This window comes from Lepus europaeus, chromosome 21 (genome assembly GCF_033115175.1).
Source record: "Lepus europaeus isolate LE1 chromosome 21, mLepTim1.pri, whole genome shotgun sequence".
In the NCBI taxonomy this organism is placed as follows: Eukaryota; Metazoa; Chordata; class Mammalia; order Lagomorpha; family Leporidae; genus Lepus; species Lepus europaeus.
Genome location: NC_084847.1, coordinates 852,893 through 866,087, shown reverse-complemented (window position 1 = coordinate 866,087; position 13,195 = coordinate 852,893). Strand labels below are relative to the sequence as shown.

At 63.4% G+C, this 13,195-nt stretch overlaps 1 protein-coding gene across 2 annotated transcripts in view; it reads left to right on the top strand.

The window, feature by feature from the left end:
• The window catches only part of IFT140 (intraflagellar transport 140), a 99,596-nt gene that overhangs the window by 81,536 nt on the left and 4,865 nt on the right, over positions 1–13,195 (top strand). For both annotated transcript variants that reach the window (XM_062180996.1, XM_062180997.1), the window contains exons 19-29: positions 2,545–2,722; positions 3,356–3,546; positions 3,888–3,983; positions 4,156–4,288; positions 4,371–4,514; positions 4,753–4,881; positions 5,683–5,865; positions 9,841–10,047; positions 10,256–10,468; positions 10,558–10,724; positions 12,309–12,450. In XM_062180996.1, the coding sequence (XP_062036980.1) occupies positions 2,545–2,722; positions 3,356–3,546; positions 3,888–3,983; positions 4,156–4,288; positions 4,371–4,514; positions 4,753–4,881; positions 5,683–5,865; positions 9,841–10,047; positions 10,256–10,468; positions 10,558–10,724; positions 12,309–12,450 (1,783 nt within the window). The remainder of the gene's footprint in view (positions 1–2,544; positions 2,723–3,355; positions 3,547–3,887; positions 3,984–4,155; positions 4,289–4,370; positions 4,515–4,752; positions 4,882–5,682; positions 5,866–9,840; positions 10,048–10,255; positions 10,469–10,557; positions 10,725–12,308; positions 12,451–13,195) is intronic.

Below are 13,195 nucleotides of genomic sequence, written 5' to 3'. Positions count from 1 at the left end.
CCTTGTGGCCATCTCCACTCACCGGGCAGCTCAGAACCCCTGGGGCAGGCTGTCATGGTCGGGCCCACCTTGGCCTGTTCTCTGAGAGGGACTTGGGGAGCAGCAGCGGCCCCCAGCACACAGTGCGACGGGCTCCCGGGGCAGGAAGTTTCCAGGAGGGGAGCATCGATGCCCCGCCTTAATTATATCACACACCCTTGCTTGGTCTTTAAATGGCTAATCTCCAGGAAAAGCAAGCTCGCAGTTCCAGAACCCAGGGCACAGGCGTTGACTGTCTTGGAGGTAGTCCTGGGCCAGCTCCATGTAAGGCTGGATGGAGATGGAGGCAAGCCAGGCGCTTGCCCCTGAGGTGCTCCCCAGACACAGGGCCCCTGGGACCCCTGGGGCAGCCTCCAGCGTCGCCCTCTCTTGCCCTGGCACTTCTGGGGGCTCCTGCCAGGCCCTGGGTCCCTGTGTCTCGGCCATGCACCCCAGCTTCTTGCTCCTGGTGTTGGGCAGCTGGCGTGGGAGGGGAGTTGGCCTGGGAGCAGAACTGGAGTTTGCAGGGACCCCACCCCCTGGAATGTGTCCTCAGAGCACCCACGGCCCTCTTGTCCATCCACATGGCCCCTGTGAGGCTCACCCGAAGCGACCGGGGCCAGGCCAGCGGCTCCCCGTGTCCTGTTAGGGCCCCTCCTGCTCTGGCTGCCGTTCGCTGGCCGTGGTCTGGTCCTGAGCTGGAGAGCAGCTCCCGCACGTCCGCCCAGCGGCGCGGGGACGGCCAGTGCCTCCTCGGAGCCCGTCAGGCCGCCTGGCCCGGCTCCCCGCAGCCTGCCCCTCGTTGCAGGGGCCTCTCGGGGCTGATGGCGTGCAGATGTGAGCGGCTGCACAGGCTGGCTCAGCTGACAGGAAATTCTCGAGACCCGAGCGGGGGCGGGGGGGGGGGTACTTCTTGGAATGTGTGTCAGACGCACAGCCCCAGAAGTCCACACTGGAGTGCAGGCCGCCCCTCAGTCCTGGGTGACCTGGGCGCAGAGCGTGTCAGGAATCGGCGTGGGGGCTGAGACGTGGCCAGGAGCCAGTGGCTGCAGCTGGCTCCCTGGGGCCGGGCCTCTCCAGCAGAGCTCGGTTCAGCATGGTCTTCTTGAGGCAGCCCTAGCCCCGCGCCAGCTTCCGCCTGCCCGGCTGGTGGCACCCTTCCAGGCTGCGCGTCAGAGCCCCCCACGGTGGAGGCCTTGTCTCCAGGACAGGGGCGATGTGGGGGACAGATCCGCCCTTGCACAGTGAATCCAAGGCAGGGCTATGGCTCCTCCCGGCCCCTCCCCTCAGAGCTACCAGGAAGATGCCTCCAGGCCCCACCACGTACCCACCCTGGCACGCTCACACTCACCAGGGCGCAGGCCCGTCAGCAGCTCGTCCCGGCCGCGTCTGACTGCGGGGAGGGCTGCCGCTGTATCTGGAGGTCTTGGCGAGGAATGTGAGGGGAGGGCCTGATGAGGGTCCTCCCCCAGACGCTCCTGCCTGCACATCCCCCGGGCCCCAAGGCCGCTCCACGGGTTATGCAGTGTGTGTGCCCACACGTGGTCCACGCGGGTGCTCATACGTGTGGCCTGTGCGCATGTTTGGTTGCTGGCAGCACTCGTGCGCCGGCCAGCACACCTGGTGGGGGATGATAGGACCAGCGCACTTGCTGCCTCTGCCTGCTCTCTACCCTGTGGCCGCCTCCATGTGACGCCTGGAGCCCAGTGTCCAGACCTGAAGCCAAGCTGGGGGCAGTGCCTCAGGACGTGTGGCAGAGGCACCTGCTGCCCTGTGCCACCTTGAGGCGGGGCTGTGAGCCCAGCCCTCCTCTGTGTCGGCACAGCGCTCGGTGACCTGGGTGCAGCCTGACGTCCCTTGGGCCTGCACAAGCCGGGAGGCACTGCCGTTGCAGGGTTCACGCCAAGCCAGTGACCTCCCAGGAGGAAGTCGCTGGGTCAGCCTCAGAGTGGGAGAGCGCTCTAGGGAACCCTAGGAAGGAGGGCAGTGTGCTCTCGCTGCTGCGGCTGCTCCTCAGAGTGCACGAGGCCACCAACGGGGTGCAGGGCGGGTCGTCTTCTCTGGCCCCAGCCCTTGGGTTGCCCCGCTGGCCCGGGGTGGGGGCAGGGTCGGCTTCTCACAGGGCTGATGGGGTGTGGACTCGCGCTCTGGGTTTCCTGGAGCTGTTGTGAGGCCATGGCTGTCCCTCCCCTGTGCAGGCCCTGACATTAGGAGGCCTTGCCGGGGCTGTAGAGCCTCTGGTCCCTCAGGAAGAAGCACCGGGGTTTGGCACCCTCCACAGACACTCCTGCCTGTCACCGGACCCCTTGGTCCTTGGGGCCAGCCGAGCTGTGTGATGGGTGGCCTCTGGCTCCCAAACGCCAGCTGCAGGTCCACCCCCAGGGATGGTGGGAGTGGGTGGTGGGAGCGGGGCCCCTGTGGTGCTCTGACTGCCCCTTCTCGGCGGCCATGCGGCCAGATTCTGAGGGAGAGGTGCTGCTGAGGCCCGCACTGGACTGGAGGCTGACCAACCCCCTCTGCCTGCAGCGAGACCGTCTGGGAGAACATGGCCCGCATGTGTGTGAAGACGCAGCGGCTGGATGTGGCCAAGGTGTGCCTGGGGAACATGGGCCACGCCCGCGGGGCCCGGGCACTGCGCGAGGCCGAGCGGGAGCCGGAGCTGGAGGCCCGTGTGGCCATGCTGGCCGTACAGCTGGGCATGCTGGTGAGTGGGATGGTCAGAATGACTGACAGGCGCTGGCTCCTGCCACGGGCCTGTCATAAGGGGGGCAGGGGTGCCCTGAGCACAGAGCCTCCGCAGCTGGGGTGCCAGCTGGGGGTGGGGGAGAGGCAGGGCCCTGCTGGGTTCTCAGGGCCCCAGGGCTGCAGAGGGAGGCGGGGGGTGGGGTGGGGAACGAGGACACCCTGGTTTCTGTCCTCTTCACTGTCACCCAGGTGGTGGGGAGCAGACCTCAGGGAAGGGGGCCGATCAGGTGCCACCTGCAGAGCACCCATGGCAGGAGCACTTGAGGGCTCTTATTGCCGGAGGAGCACAGCACTTCCTGGGTGGGGTTAGTGCTGGGAGCACGGGGCTCCCCGGGGCTGGTGGGGAGCAGGAGGCCCAGCATGCAGACTCCCTGTGGCAGCACACAGGTCGCTCTGCAGCTCTGGGGCCAGAGCGGCACGTGACGTCCGTGGGCACCCTGGGGCGCTGTCTGGGGCGTGTGCAGCACCCCTGGCGGCAGGGCTGGCGCCTGAGGTGGGCGGTCCGCTGCCTGCTTCACTCCTGGACGGTCTTTGTTGGGAACATGGGTTCCTGGGGCTGCAGTGGTGCTGAGGCGCCATCTCCCCGCACCAGGAGGACGCCGAGCAGCTGTACCAGAAATGCAAGCGCTACGACCTTCTCAACAAGTTTTACCAGGCCTCAGGCCAGTGGCAGAAAGCTATGGAGGTCGCCGAGCGCCACGACCGTGTCCACCTGCGCACTACCTACTACAACTATGCCAGGCACCTGGAGGCCAGTGCCGACCGCAGCCTGGCCCTCAGTTAGTGAGTATGGGGCCTTGAGACCCCCTTGGGGTGGGCCCAGCCTCCCCGGGCTCCTCTGTGCCGTGCGAGGTGGCCGTGGAGGTTGTCGGAGGGGAGCTGCCGGGCCTTACTTCCGGCCTGGCTCCTGGTTTCGACTCAGGCTGAAGAGCGTGTGGCCCTTGCTTGCACTGGTTCGGTGGCTCCGAGGAGACGGGTGTGCCGCCGTGGAGGGCTCCAGAGCAGGGCTGTGCTGAGATCCCAGCCCCACACACCCACCGGCCGCTGCTCAGCCCCAGCGCTCGGCCTGCGTGTGAGCACAGGCCCAGGTGGGAGGGATCAGGTCCTCCTGTGTCCTCCCGCAGCTACGAGAAGTCAGACACCCACCGCTTCGAGGTGCCGCGGATGCTCTCGGAAGACCTGCAGGCCCTGGAGCTGTACGTCAATAAGATGAAGGACAGGTGGGTGCCCTCGGGCAGCCCCCGCCGTCCGTCCAGGCTGCCGTGGGCCCCCAGCCGGGGTCCCGGCTTCAGGTCCTTTGCAGGTGGTGCGGAGGGCAGTGGGGGGCCGGGGGTGGGACCCTTCCTGTGGGAGCAGGGCTCTGAGAGCCTGAGGCTGCCGAGCCGCTCGCAGGACCCTGTGGCGGTGGTGGGCCCAGTACCTGGAGAGTCAGGCGGAGATGGACACGGCGCTGCGCTACTACGAGCTGGCACAGGATACCTTCTCCCTGGTCCGCATCCACTGCTTCCAGGGCGACGTTCGGAAGGTGAGCAGGCCCGTGGGAGCACCTGCTCGGGAGGGCGGCCCCCGGGCGCACACCAGCACGTGGGCCGCTCCCATCTTCGTAGGCTGCGGAGATCGCCAACGAGACCGGGAACTGGGCAGCGTCCTATCACCTGGCCCGCCAGTACGAGAGCCAGGAGGAGGTGCGGCAGGCAGTGCACTTCTACACGCGGGCGCAGGCCTTCAACAACGCGATCCGCCTGTGCAAGGTAGGGGACAGCGGCCTGCAGGCTGCTTGGGGTGGCCTTGCGAGTGGCCAGACCCTTCAGAGACACTGCAGCGCTCTGTACAGAAATCAAGAAGCATCGCGGATGCCCTGGGCCCTTGGGACCCCAGTGAGCCCTCCTGACTCTAAGCCACAGCGGCACAGGGCACAGGCAACTGGCAGACCTGGAGGGAGCGGGGTGGCCGGGCAGGAGCGGCTCAGAGCCCCGCCTGCCCCCACAGGAGAATGGTCTGGATGACCAGCTCATGAACCTGGCCCTGCTGAGCTCCCCGGAAGACATGATCGAGGCGGCCCGGTACTACGAGGAGAAAGGCGAGCAGATGGATAGGGCAGTCATGCTGTACCACAAGGTGAGGGGGTGCTCGGGGCACAGGCCCAGGCGCCTGCTCAGTGCCCTCTGCTGCCCACAGGCCGGCCACTTCTCCAAGGCCCAGGCACCTGCTCAGTGCCCTCTGCCGACACTTCCCCAAGGCCTGCTCAGTGCCCTCTGCTGCCCACAGGCCGGCCACTTCCCCAAGGCCTGGGCACCTGCTCAGTGCCCTCTGCCATCCACAGGCCGGCCACTTCCCCAAGGCCTGGGCACCTGCTCAGTGCCCTCTACCGGCCACTTCCCCAAGGCCTGGGTGCCTGCTCAGTGCCCTCTGCCGGCCACTTCCCCAAGGCCTGGGCACCTGCTCAGTGCCCTCTGCTGCCCACAGGCCGGCCACTTCCCCAAGGCCTGGGTGCCTGCTCAGTGCCCTCTGCTGCCCACAGGCCGGCCACTTCTCCAAGGCCCAGGCACCTGCTCAGTGCCCTCTGCTGCCCACAGGCCGGCCACTTCCCCAAGGCCTGGGCACCTGCTCAGTGCCCTCTACCGGCCACTTCCCCAAGGCCTGGGTGCCTGCTCAGTGCCCTCTGCCGGCCACTTCCCCAAGGCCTGGGCACCTGCTCAGTGCTCTCTGCTGCCCACAGGCCGGCCACTTCCCCGAGGCCTGGGCACCTGCTCAGTGCCCTCTGCCGACACTTCCCCAAGGCCTGCTCAGTGCCCTCTGCTGCCCACAGGCCGGCCACTTCCCCGAGGCCCGGGTGCCTGCTCGGTGCCCTCTGCCATCCACTGGCCGGCCACTTCCCCAAGGCCTGGGCACCTGCTCAGTGCCCTCTGCTGCCCACAGGCCGGCCACTTCTCCAAGGCCCTGGAGCTGGCCTTTGCCACCCAGCAGTTCGTGGCCCTGCAGCTCATAGCGGAGGACTTGGATGAGAAGTCGGACCCTGCCCTGCTGGCCCGCTGCTCGGACTTCTTCATGGAGCACAGCCAGTACGACAAGGCGGTGGAGCTGCTGCTGACAGCCAAAAAGGTGCTGGCGGGCGGGCGGCCTTGGGGCCCCAGGGTGTGGGCGTGGCTTTGCCGTCTCAGCTGCAGCAGGTGCTACGGGCCGGGGCTCTGACAAGGCCACCGAGCAGCACACACAGGCCGTGTTGTGGGCACTCTGCATACCCCTCAGGCATGTCTTCGAGCCACACCCAAGGAGTTGCCCTAACCTTAGCTTTTACACATGTGTGCACGTGTGTGGTGAGATACGCGTCACGTAAAACCATCTTGGCCGTCTTGTCGGCATGTGGTTCAGTGTGTTGAGTCTGTCCTCATCTTTGTCCAGCCAGTCTGCACGGGGAGACTGGCCCAGCAGACAGCTCCCCATCTCCCCAGCCCCGGCATCCACCATTCTGAGAGAGTGAGAGAGTCCATCTACTGGCTCACTCCCCACATGGCCACAACGGCATGGGCTGGGCCAGGCCAAAGCCAGGAGCTGGGAGAACATGGGTGCAGGGGCCCAAGTGCTTGGGCCATCTTCCACTGCTTTCCCAAGCATATTGGCAGGGAGCTGGATAAGAAGTGGAGCAGCCGGGACCCAAGCTGGCGCGCATATGGGATGCCGGCGTTTCAGACGGTAGCTTTACCCACTACACCACAGCGCCGGCACCCGCCATTCTGCCTTCTGTCTCTAATGTAGGCGCCTCCTCATGGAATCTCTCGGTGTTTGCCTTTTCGTGACTGGGTGATTTCACTGAGCGGGAAGTCCTCCGGGTCCACCCAGGTGGAACGGGGACCCCTGTCGATGGCCCCCACGTCGTCTTTCTGCTCGTCATTGAAGGGCATCTGGTGGTTTGTCCCTTGGCTCTGTGGACGCGCTGCTGCGGTTGGGGGGCCCTGTCCTCAGCCCAGGTGGGCACTGGCTGTCCTCGTCCTGTGCTGGCTTTTGCGAGGAGCCACCTGCCCGTTTGCCATGACAGCTGCAGTGCCCACATTCCCTCCTGCAGCGTGCGGGCCCTGACCTCCCCACAGCTCACCCACACTGGGTATTTCTGTATTTCAGTGGTCGTCAATCTTAAGGGTATATGCACTCACCTTTTTTAAAAATTTTTGAAAGATTTATTTATTTATTTATTTGAAAGGCAGAGTGACAGAGAGTGCGGACCCATCCTCTGGTTCACTCCCCAAATGCCCACCACAGCCAGGGCTGGCCAGGGTGAAGCCAGGAGCTGGGAACTCCATCCGGGTCTCCCACATGGTGGCCGGGGCCCGAGCCCTTGAGCCAGCACCGCGGCCTCCCAGGCTGTGCTCTAGCAGGGAGCTAGGAGCGGAGGCAGAGGCAGGACTGGAGCCCAGGCTCTCCGAGGGGGGGGTGCAGCTTCCGAAACCACTAAACCCACCGCGCGCCATCTTCTCCCCTGCTGGAAACCCCGAGGAGATGTAGAGAATTGTCAGCAGTGCGAAGTTAGCATTTCCAGGTGAAAGGGGCCCTCTGCCTGCAGCCGGAGCCTTGCGTGCCCTCTGTTCTCGTCCACATGCAAAGGCGCACACTGGGTGCTTGGTTAGGAAGACCCCCTACAGGCCGGCGCTGTGGCGCAGCTGGTTAAAGCCACGGCCTGCGGCACCAGCATCCCACGTGGGCACCAGTTCAAGACTGGCCTGCTCCACTTCCCATCCAGCTCCCTCTAATGCACCTAGGAAGACAGCAGAAGACGCCCAAGTGCTATGGCCCTGCACCCACGTGGGAGACCCAGTGAGGCTCTGGGCTGCTGGATCCGGCCTGGCCCAGCCCTAGTCGCTTCAGCCATTGGGAGCTGAACCAGCAAATGGAGGATCTCTCTGTCTCTCTGTGCCTCTCCTTCTCTCTGTCTGTAACTCTGCTTTTCAAATACATAAATAAACCTTTACAAAATGAAAATTTAAACTTTTTTTTTTTGACAGGCAGAGTGGATAGTGAGAGAGACAGAGAGACAGAGAGAAAGGTCTTCCTTTTTGCCGTTGGTTCACCCTCCAATGGCCGCTGCGGCCGGTGCATCTCGCTCATCCGAAGCCAGGAGCCAGGTGCTTCTCCTGGTCTCCCATGGGGTGCAGGGCCCAAGCACTTGGGCCATCCTCCACTGCCTTCCCGGGCCATAGCAGAGAGCTGGACTGGAAGAGGGGGCAACCGGGATAGAATCCAGCGCCCCAACCGGGACTAGAACCCGGTGTTCTGGCGCCGCAAGGTGGAGGATTAGCCTGTTAAGCCACGGCGCCGGCCACAAAATGAAAATTTAAAAGAAGAGTTCAGAACATGCATGGCCATCGGCATTGTCTTCTATTTCTGTTTTCCCACAAACTTTCTGAAGCTCCTCTGTGCTGCCAGGGGAACAGCGGAGGCTTTTCTCGGACTGCGTGAGTCGATCCTGTGTTTTCACAGTGAAAACTAAGTGGCCAGAACGGCCCAGGGACATCTGGAAAAGAGGAGGTTGACCGTCTCGGGACAGGCTAGAGAATTGGAAATTGGCATCTGGTTCGTGAACTGGCCTGCAGATCAGGGGATATTAGAGAATCCAGAAACAGCCGTAGCCATGTGGTGTAGACACTGAGCCGGTGAGGAAGGGGGCGGCGCAACACTGGGGCCAGCGGGCCAGCCCAGAGCCAGGCTGGCAGGGCCAGGCCGCCCAGGTGGGAAACGTGGCAGCAGAGCCGCAGCACTTCCTCCCCGGAAAGCCTCACTCTCGGTCAGCGTCCAGCCCAGAAGCCACCATGGACAGGTTGGATCAGTCCAGCCAAATACATGTCTGAAAGACACCATAGCAAACAAAGTAATAAGTGGTAAAATGGAGAGAGCACACCGTGTCACCAGAAGGCTGGTTTCTTAGCACTCACCGGGTTCCTGTAAACCAACGAGAAACTCCGCAGTGACGCAGAGCAGAGGGCTGAGGCCGGGCCGTTCCCGGAAACGGAAGCACGGGTGGTGCCTGGGTGGGAAGCGCTTGGCCTTAGAGTGCAGCAGAGCGCACAGACTCCAGGAGGCACCGTCTGTGTGCACCGAGCTGGTGGGGTGACAAGGCGGGAAAACCACGCGGCGGCCGTGGGAGGCAGGCGTGCCCAGGCCTGGATGCCGGATGCAGGGATGCTGAAGCCGGAGCCCGCCACAGTGAACTGGTGTCTCCCTGGGCCCAGCAGTGCCCTTCCCGGGAACCTTCATGGACGTTGGGCACCCAGGGCCCCGCCCCACAGAGCCGCTCTTGTCCTCCACGGGTGTGCTCCCGCATGGAGCCGTGGCGGTCACAGCGCGTGGCCGCTCCTCGCATCTGGGACAGAGTGACCTCCAAGGCAGAATTGTTCTGTTTCCCAAGACATATCCTTAAGAATGTAAAACTTTTAGGCCCGGCGATATGGCTTAACAGGTAAAACCACCCCTTGCAACACTGGCATCCCATATGAGTGCCCATTCAGGACGCGGCTGCTCCACTGATCCAGCTGTCTGCCATGGCCTGGGAGAACAGTGCAAGATGGCCCAAATGCCAGGGCCCCTGCACCCACGTGGGAGACCCAGATAAGACTCCTGGCTCCTGGCTTCAGCCTGGCGCAGCCCCAGCCGTTGCAGCCATCTGGGGAGTGAACCCTCATATGGAATATCTCTTCCTCTCTCTGTCTTTCTCTCCCTCCCTCTCTCTCTCTAACTCTGCCTTCCAATTTTTTTTAAATATATAAAAAAATTATTAAGATTCTAAGGAAATTAAACCCCTTAATTTAAAATTTGTAAAATGAGATATGAACTAATTGTCCCGTGCCTTTTACTCCCATAACAAGTGCAGCGTTCTCTTGACTCTGGGTCTCCCTGCCACAGCTGGGAGGGGCAGGAGCACGCACGAGCCTTGTGTCCTTCAGGCCCACGGGTGTGAAGCACCTTGTCTCTCCCATGTCCGACCCAGGCTGGGCCTTGGGGCCCGGCTTGCAGGGAAGGGGTAAGGTGCCGGCTGCCCAGGCACTGTGGCCCTGGTGACAGCCCCGTCTTGTGTGTGGCCCTCTGCAGTATCACGAAGCCCTGCAGTTGTGTCTGGAGCAGAATATGACCATCACCGAGGAGATGGCCGAGAAGATGACCGTGCCCAAGGACTCCAAGGACCTGTCTGAGGAGGCCCGGCGCGAGCTGCTGGAGCAGGTGGCCAACTGCTGCATGCGCCAGGGCAGCTACCACCTGGCCACCAAGAAGTACACCCAGGCCGGAAACAAGCTGAAGGTGGGTAGGCGCCGGGCCCGGTCACTGGGAGTCCCCGCCCCCGTGCCCCCCGAGCAGGGGATGAGCCTCGAAGGACACCTGCAGAGCGCTCCCCGAGTCCCATCGCCCTGGCCGGGAAGCCCGAGGCAGCTCTCCTCCAGGAGCTAGGGTGTGGGCGGCCCCAGCTCCTCCAGGCTCTGCCACCTGAGTCCTGGCTGCCTCCGCCTAGGCCATGAGGGCGTTGCTCAAGTCCGGAGACACCGAGAGAATTGTGTTCTTCGCGGGCGTCTCCAGGCAGAAGGAAATCTACGTCATGGCCGCCAACTACCTGCAGTCCCTAGACTGGCAGAAGGAGCCGGAGATCATGAAGAACATCATCAGCTTCTACACCAAGGGCCGGGCCCTGGACCTGCTGGCTGGCTTCTATGACGCCTGTGCGCAGGTGCGGCTGCTCCTCGGGGTTCCAGTGGGGCCGGGGTGGGGGGGACTCGCGGCGCACTGGGTTCTGACCGCTGTCGTCGGTTGGCACAGGTGGAGATCGACGAGTACCAGAACTATGACAAAGCCCACGGGGCCCTGACCGAGGCCTACAAGTGCCTGTCCAAGGCCAAGGCCAAGAGCCCCTTGGACCAGGAGACCAAGCTAGCCCAGCTGCAGAGCAAGCTGACCCTGGTGAAGAGGTTCATCCAAGCCCGCAGGTGCGTCCCTGCCCATGCTGGGGTGGGGGTCAGCCGGGGCAGACACGGGCAGGTGGGGACCCCAGGCTTCTGCGTTGGTGTCTGCACGTTCTCCTACCCAAACCAAGCTCTCGTCCTCAGAGGCTGTTGAGACAGCGAGGTGGGAGACCGGGGGCTGTCACTGTGCTGAGCTCCTCCCCGGAGTCCCCCCAGAACCTGGGCGCAGTCTTGGGGAGAGGGAGGAGGGTGAGGCCCATTTGGCCGGGAGCTTTCGGAGCAGTCTGGCAGGGCCATGTGGAGTGTGGCAGGGACACAGGTGACCCGGCTGGGCCAGCTACCGCCTGGCCTCGGGCCCGGATGTTGCATTGTCTGCCTCGGTAAGGGAGGCCTGGAATGGTAAGTACGGCTGTGCTGCCTTCTGGCTTTTCTCGTTCCACAGACAGGCCCGCCTCTAGCTCAGCCTCTGCCCAGCCTCACCAAAGTGCTTTCAAAAGAAAAAATCCCAGTGCATTTTTAAAATATTTATTTGAAAGGCAGAGTGAGGGACGGACCGATCTTCCACCCACTGGTTCACGCAGCCAGGGCCAGGAATGCCGTCTGGGTCTCCCACCTGGGTAGCAGGGGCCCAGCACTTGGGCCATCACTGGATGCTTTTCCAAGGGCATTGGCAGGAGCTGGACCAGAAGTGGAGCAGCCAGAGGGGATGGCAGTGCGGTCAGCAGCAGCGTATCCACTGTGCCACAGCACTGTCCCCAAACGTGGTTCTGGGCAGTTTTGTGCACAGAGGGCTCCTCGGGAGGGAGTGCGGCTGGGGAACTGGATTTTCTGCCGAGGGCCATTTAGATATTTACTGTGTTCTTAATTCACAAGCCATCCAAAATTATCAGCTTACAATGAGCCGGCTGTGTTTGTATTGAATTTTGAGTCTCACCTGTGGTTGCTGAGGCAGGGCCAGACCCTGTCCTTGGGGGGTCCACATCTGGCCATGGGCTGCGGGAGGCAGGAGGGAAGAGCGGGCAGGAAGTAGTCGTCAGCAACAAGGCAGGGCTCACGGACACAGGGAGAGGAAGCGTTTGGGCGGGCAGGCACCTGCCTGCAGTGGCCCAGTCCGGGGCCTGGACTCCGTGGAGAGAGAACCGCCCAGCTCAGTTGCCTGCCCAGACCGGGTGCACCCCCGCAGACTCAGGCCCTGGCCTTGCCCAGCTCACCTGCCGCACCCTGCAACGCCACGGGCCCCGCACCTGGTCACACAGCATCTGTGTGCCGAGTTCTCCCAGTGCCGCCACAGCACGCCCTCCCCACCCACTCACGTCCCCAGGGCCCAGCTCAGTGACACTTTGTCCTCTTTAGGCTGTTCCCTGGGGCAAAGACTGCCGAGGGACATCATCGGTCTCGTGTCCGGGCACAGCTGGCGGTGCGAGCGGCCAGGGCTCAGTGAACGAACAGCATAGGAACTGGTGAACCAGCTCAGCCCATAGATTCGCCCTCACAGGCACGCCGGCCGCCAGTGCCCTCTGCCCTGCAGGACAAGAGCCTGCTCCTCCCGCCCTCACGCTGCGGGCGGACGCAGGGGCCCGGGCTCAGGCTCCCGTGTGCTCTCGGCAGGACATACACGGAGGACCCCAAGGAGTCCGTCAGGCAGTGTGAGCTGCTCCTGCAGGAGCCAGACCTGGACAGCATCATCCGCGTGGGGGACGTCTACGGCTTCCTGGTGGAGCACTTCCTGCGGACGGAGGAGCACCAGACGGTGAGGCCACGGAGCCCCGTGTGTGGGAAGAGGGCAGAGGCAGCTCGCAGCCTGCACCCGTGTTTCCTCATCTGCACAGCCGCTCACTGTGGTCACGTTTCAGTTCTCACCGTCCGGGGAGGGGAGTGCATGGGTGTGAGTGAGCGTGTGAGCATGAGTGTATGAGTGGGGGGGAGTGTGAGTGTGTTAGTATGAGTATGCATTGAGTGTGTGTGTGAGGCTGTGTGTGTGCATGTCTGCGTGAGTGAGCGTGTGAGAGCATGTGTGAGTGTGCACGTGTGAGCATGTGTGTGAGTGAGCGTGTGTGAGTGAGCGTGTGAGTGGGGGGGAGTGTGAGTGTGTTAGTATGAGTATGCATTGAGTGTGTGTATGTGTGAGGCTGTGTGTGTGCGTGTGTGTGTGTGTGTCTGTGGTCTCCTGGTGTGGCCTTGATTCTCTTTTTTTAAGATTTAGAGGCAGAGAGAGAGACAGACACAGAGAGAGAGGGAGGTCTTCCATCCACAGGTTCACTCCCCACATGGCTGCAACAGCCAGGGATGGACCAGGCTGAAGCCAGGGGCCTGGAGCTCCATCTGGGCCTCCCGCCTGGGTGGCAGGAGCCCAGGTACTTGGAGCGTCGTCAGCTGCCTCCCAGGTGCCTTAGCCGGGAGCTGCCGGGACTCAGGCTGGCGCGCCACTGAAAGCAGCGGCGTAACCCGCCACGCCGAGTGCAGGCCGAGCCGCGGGCCTCAGCCGACTGAGGGGA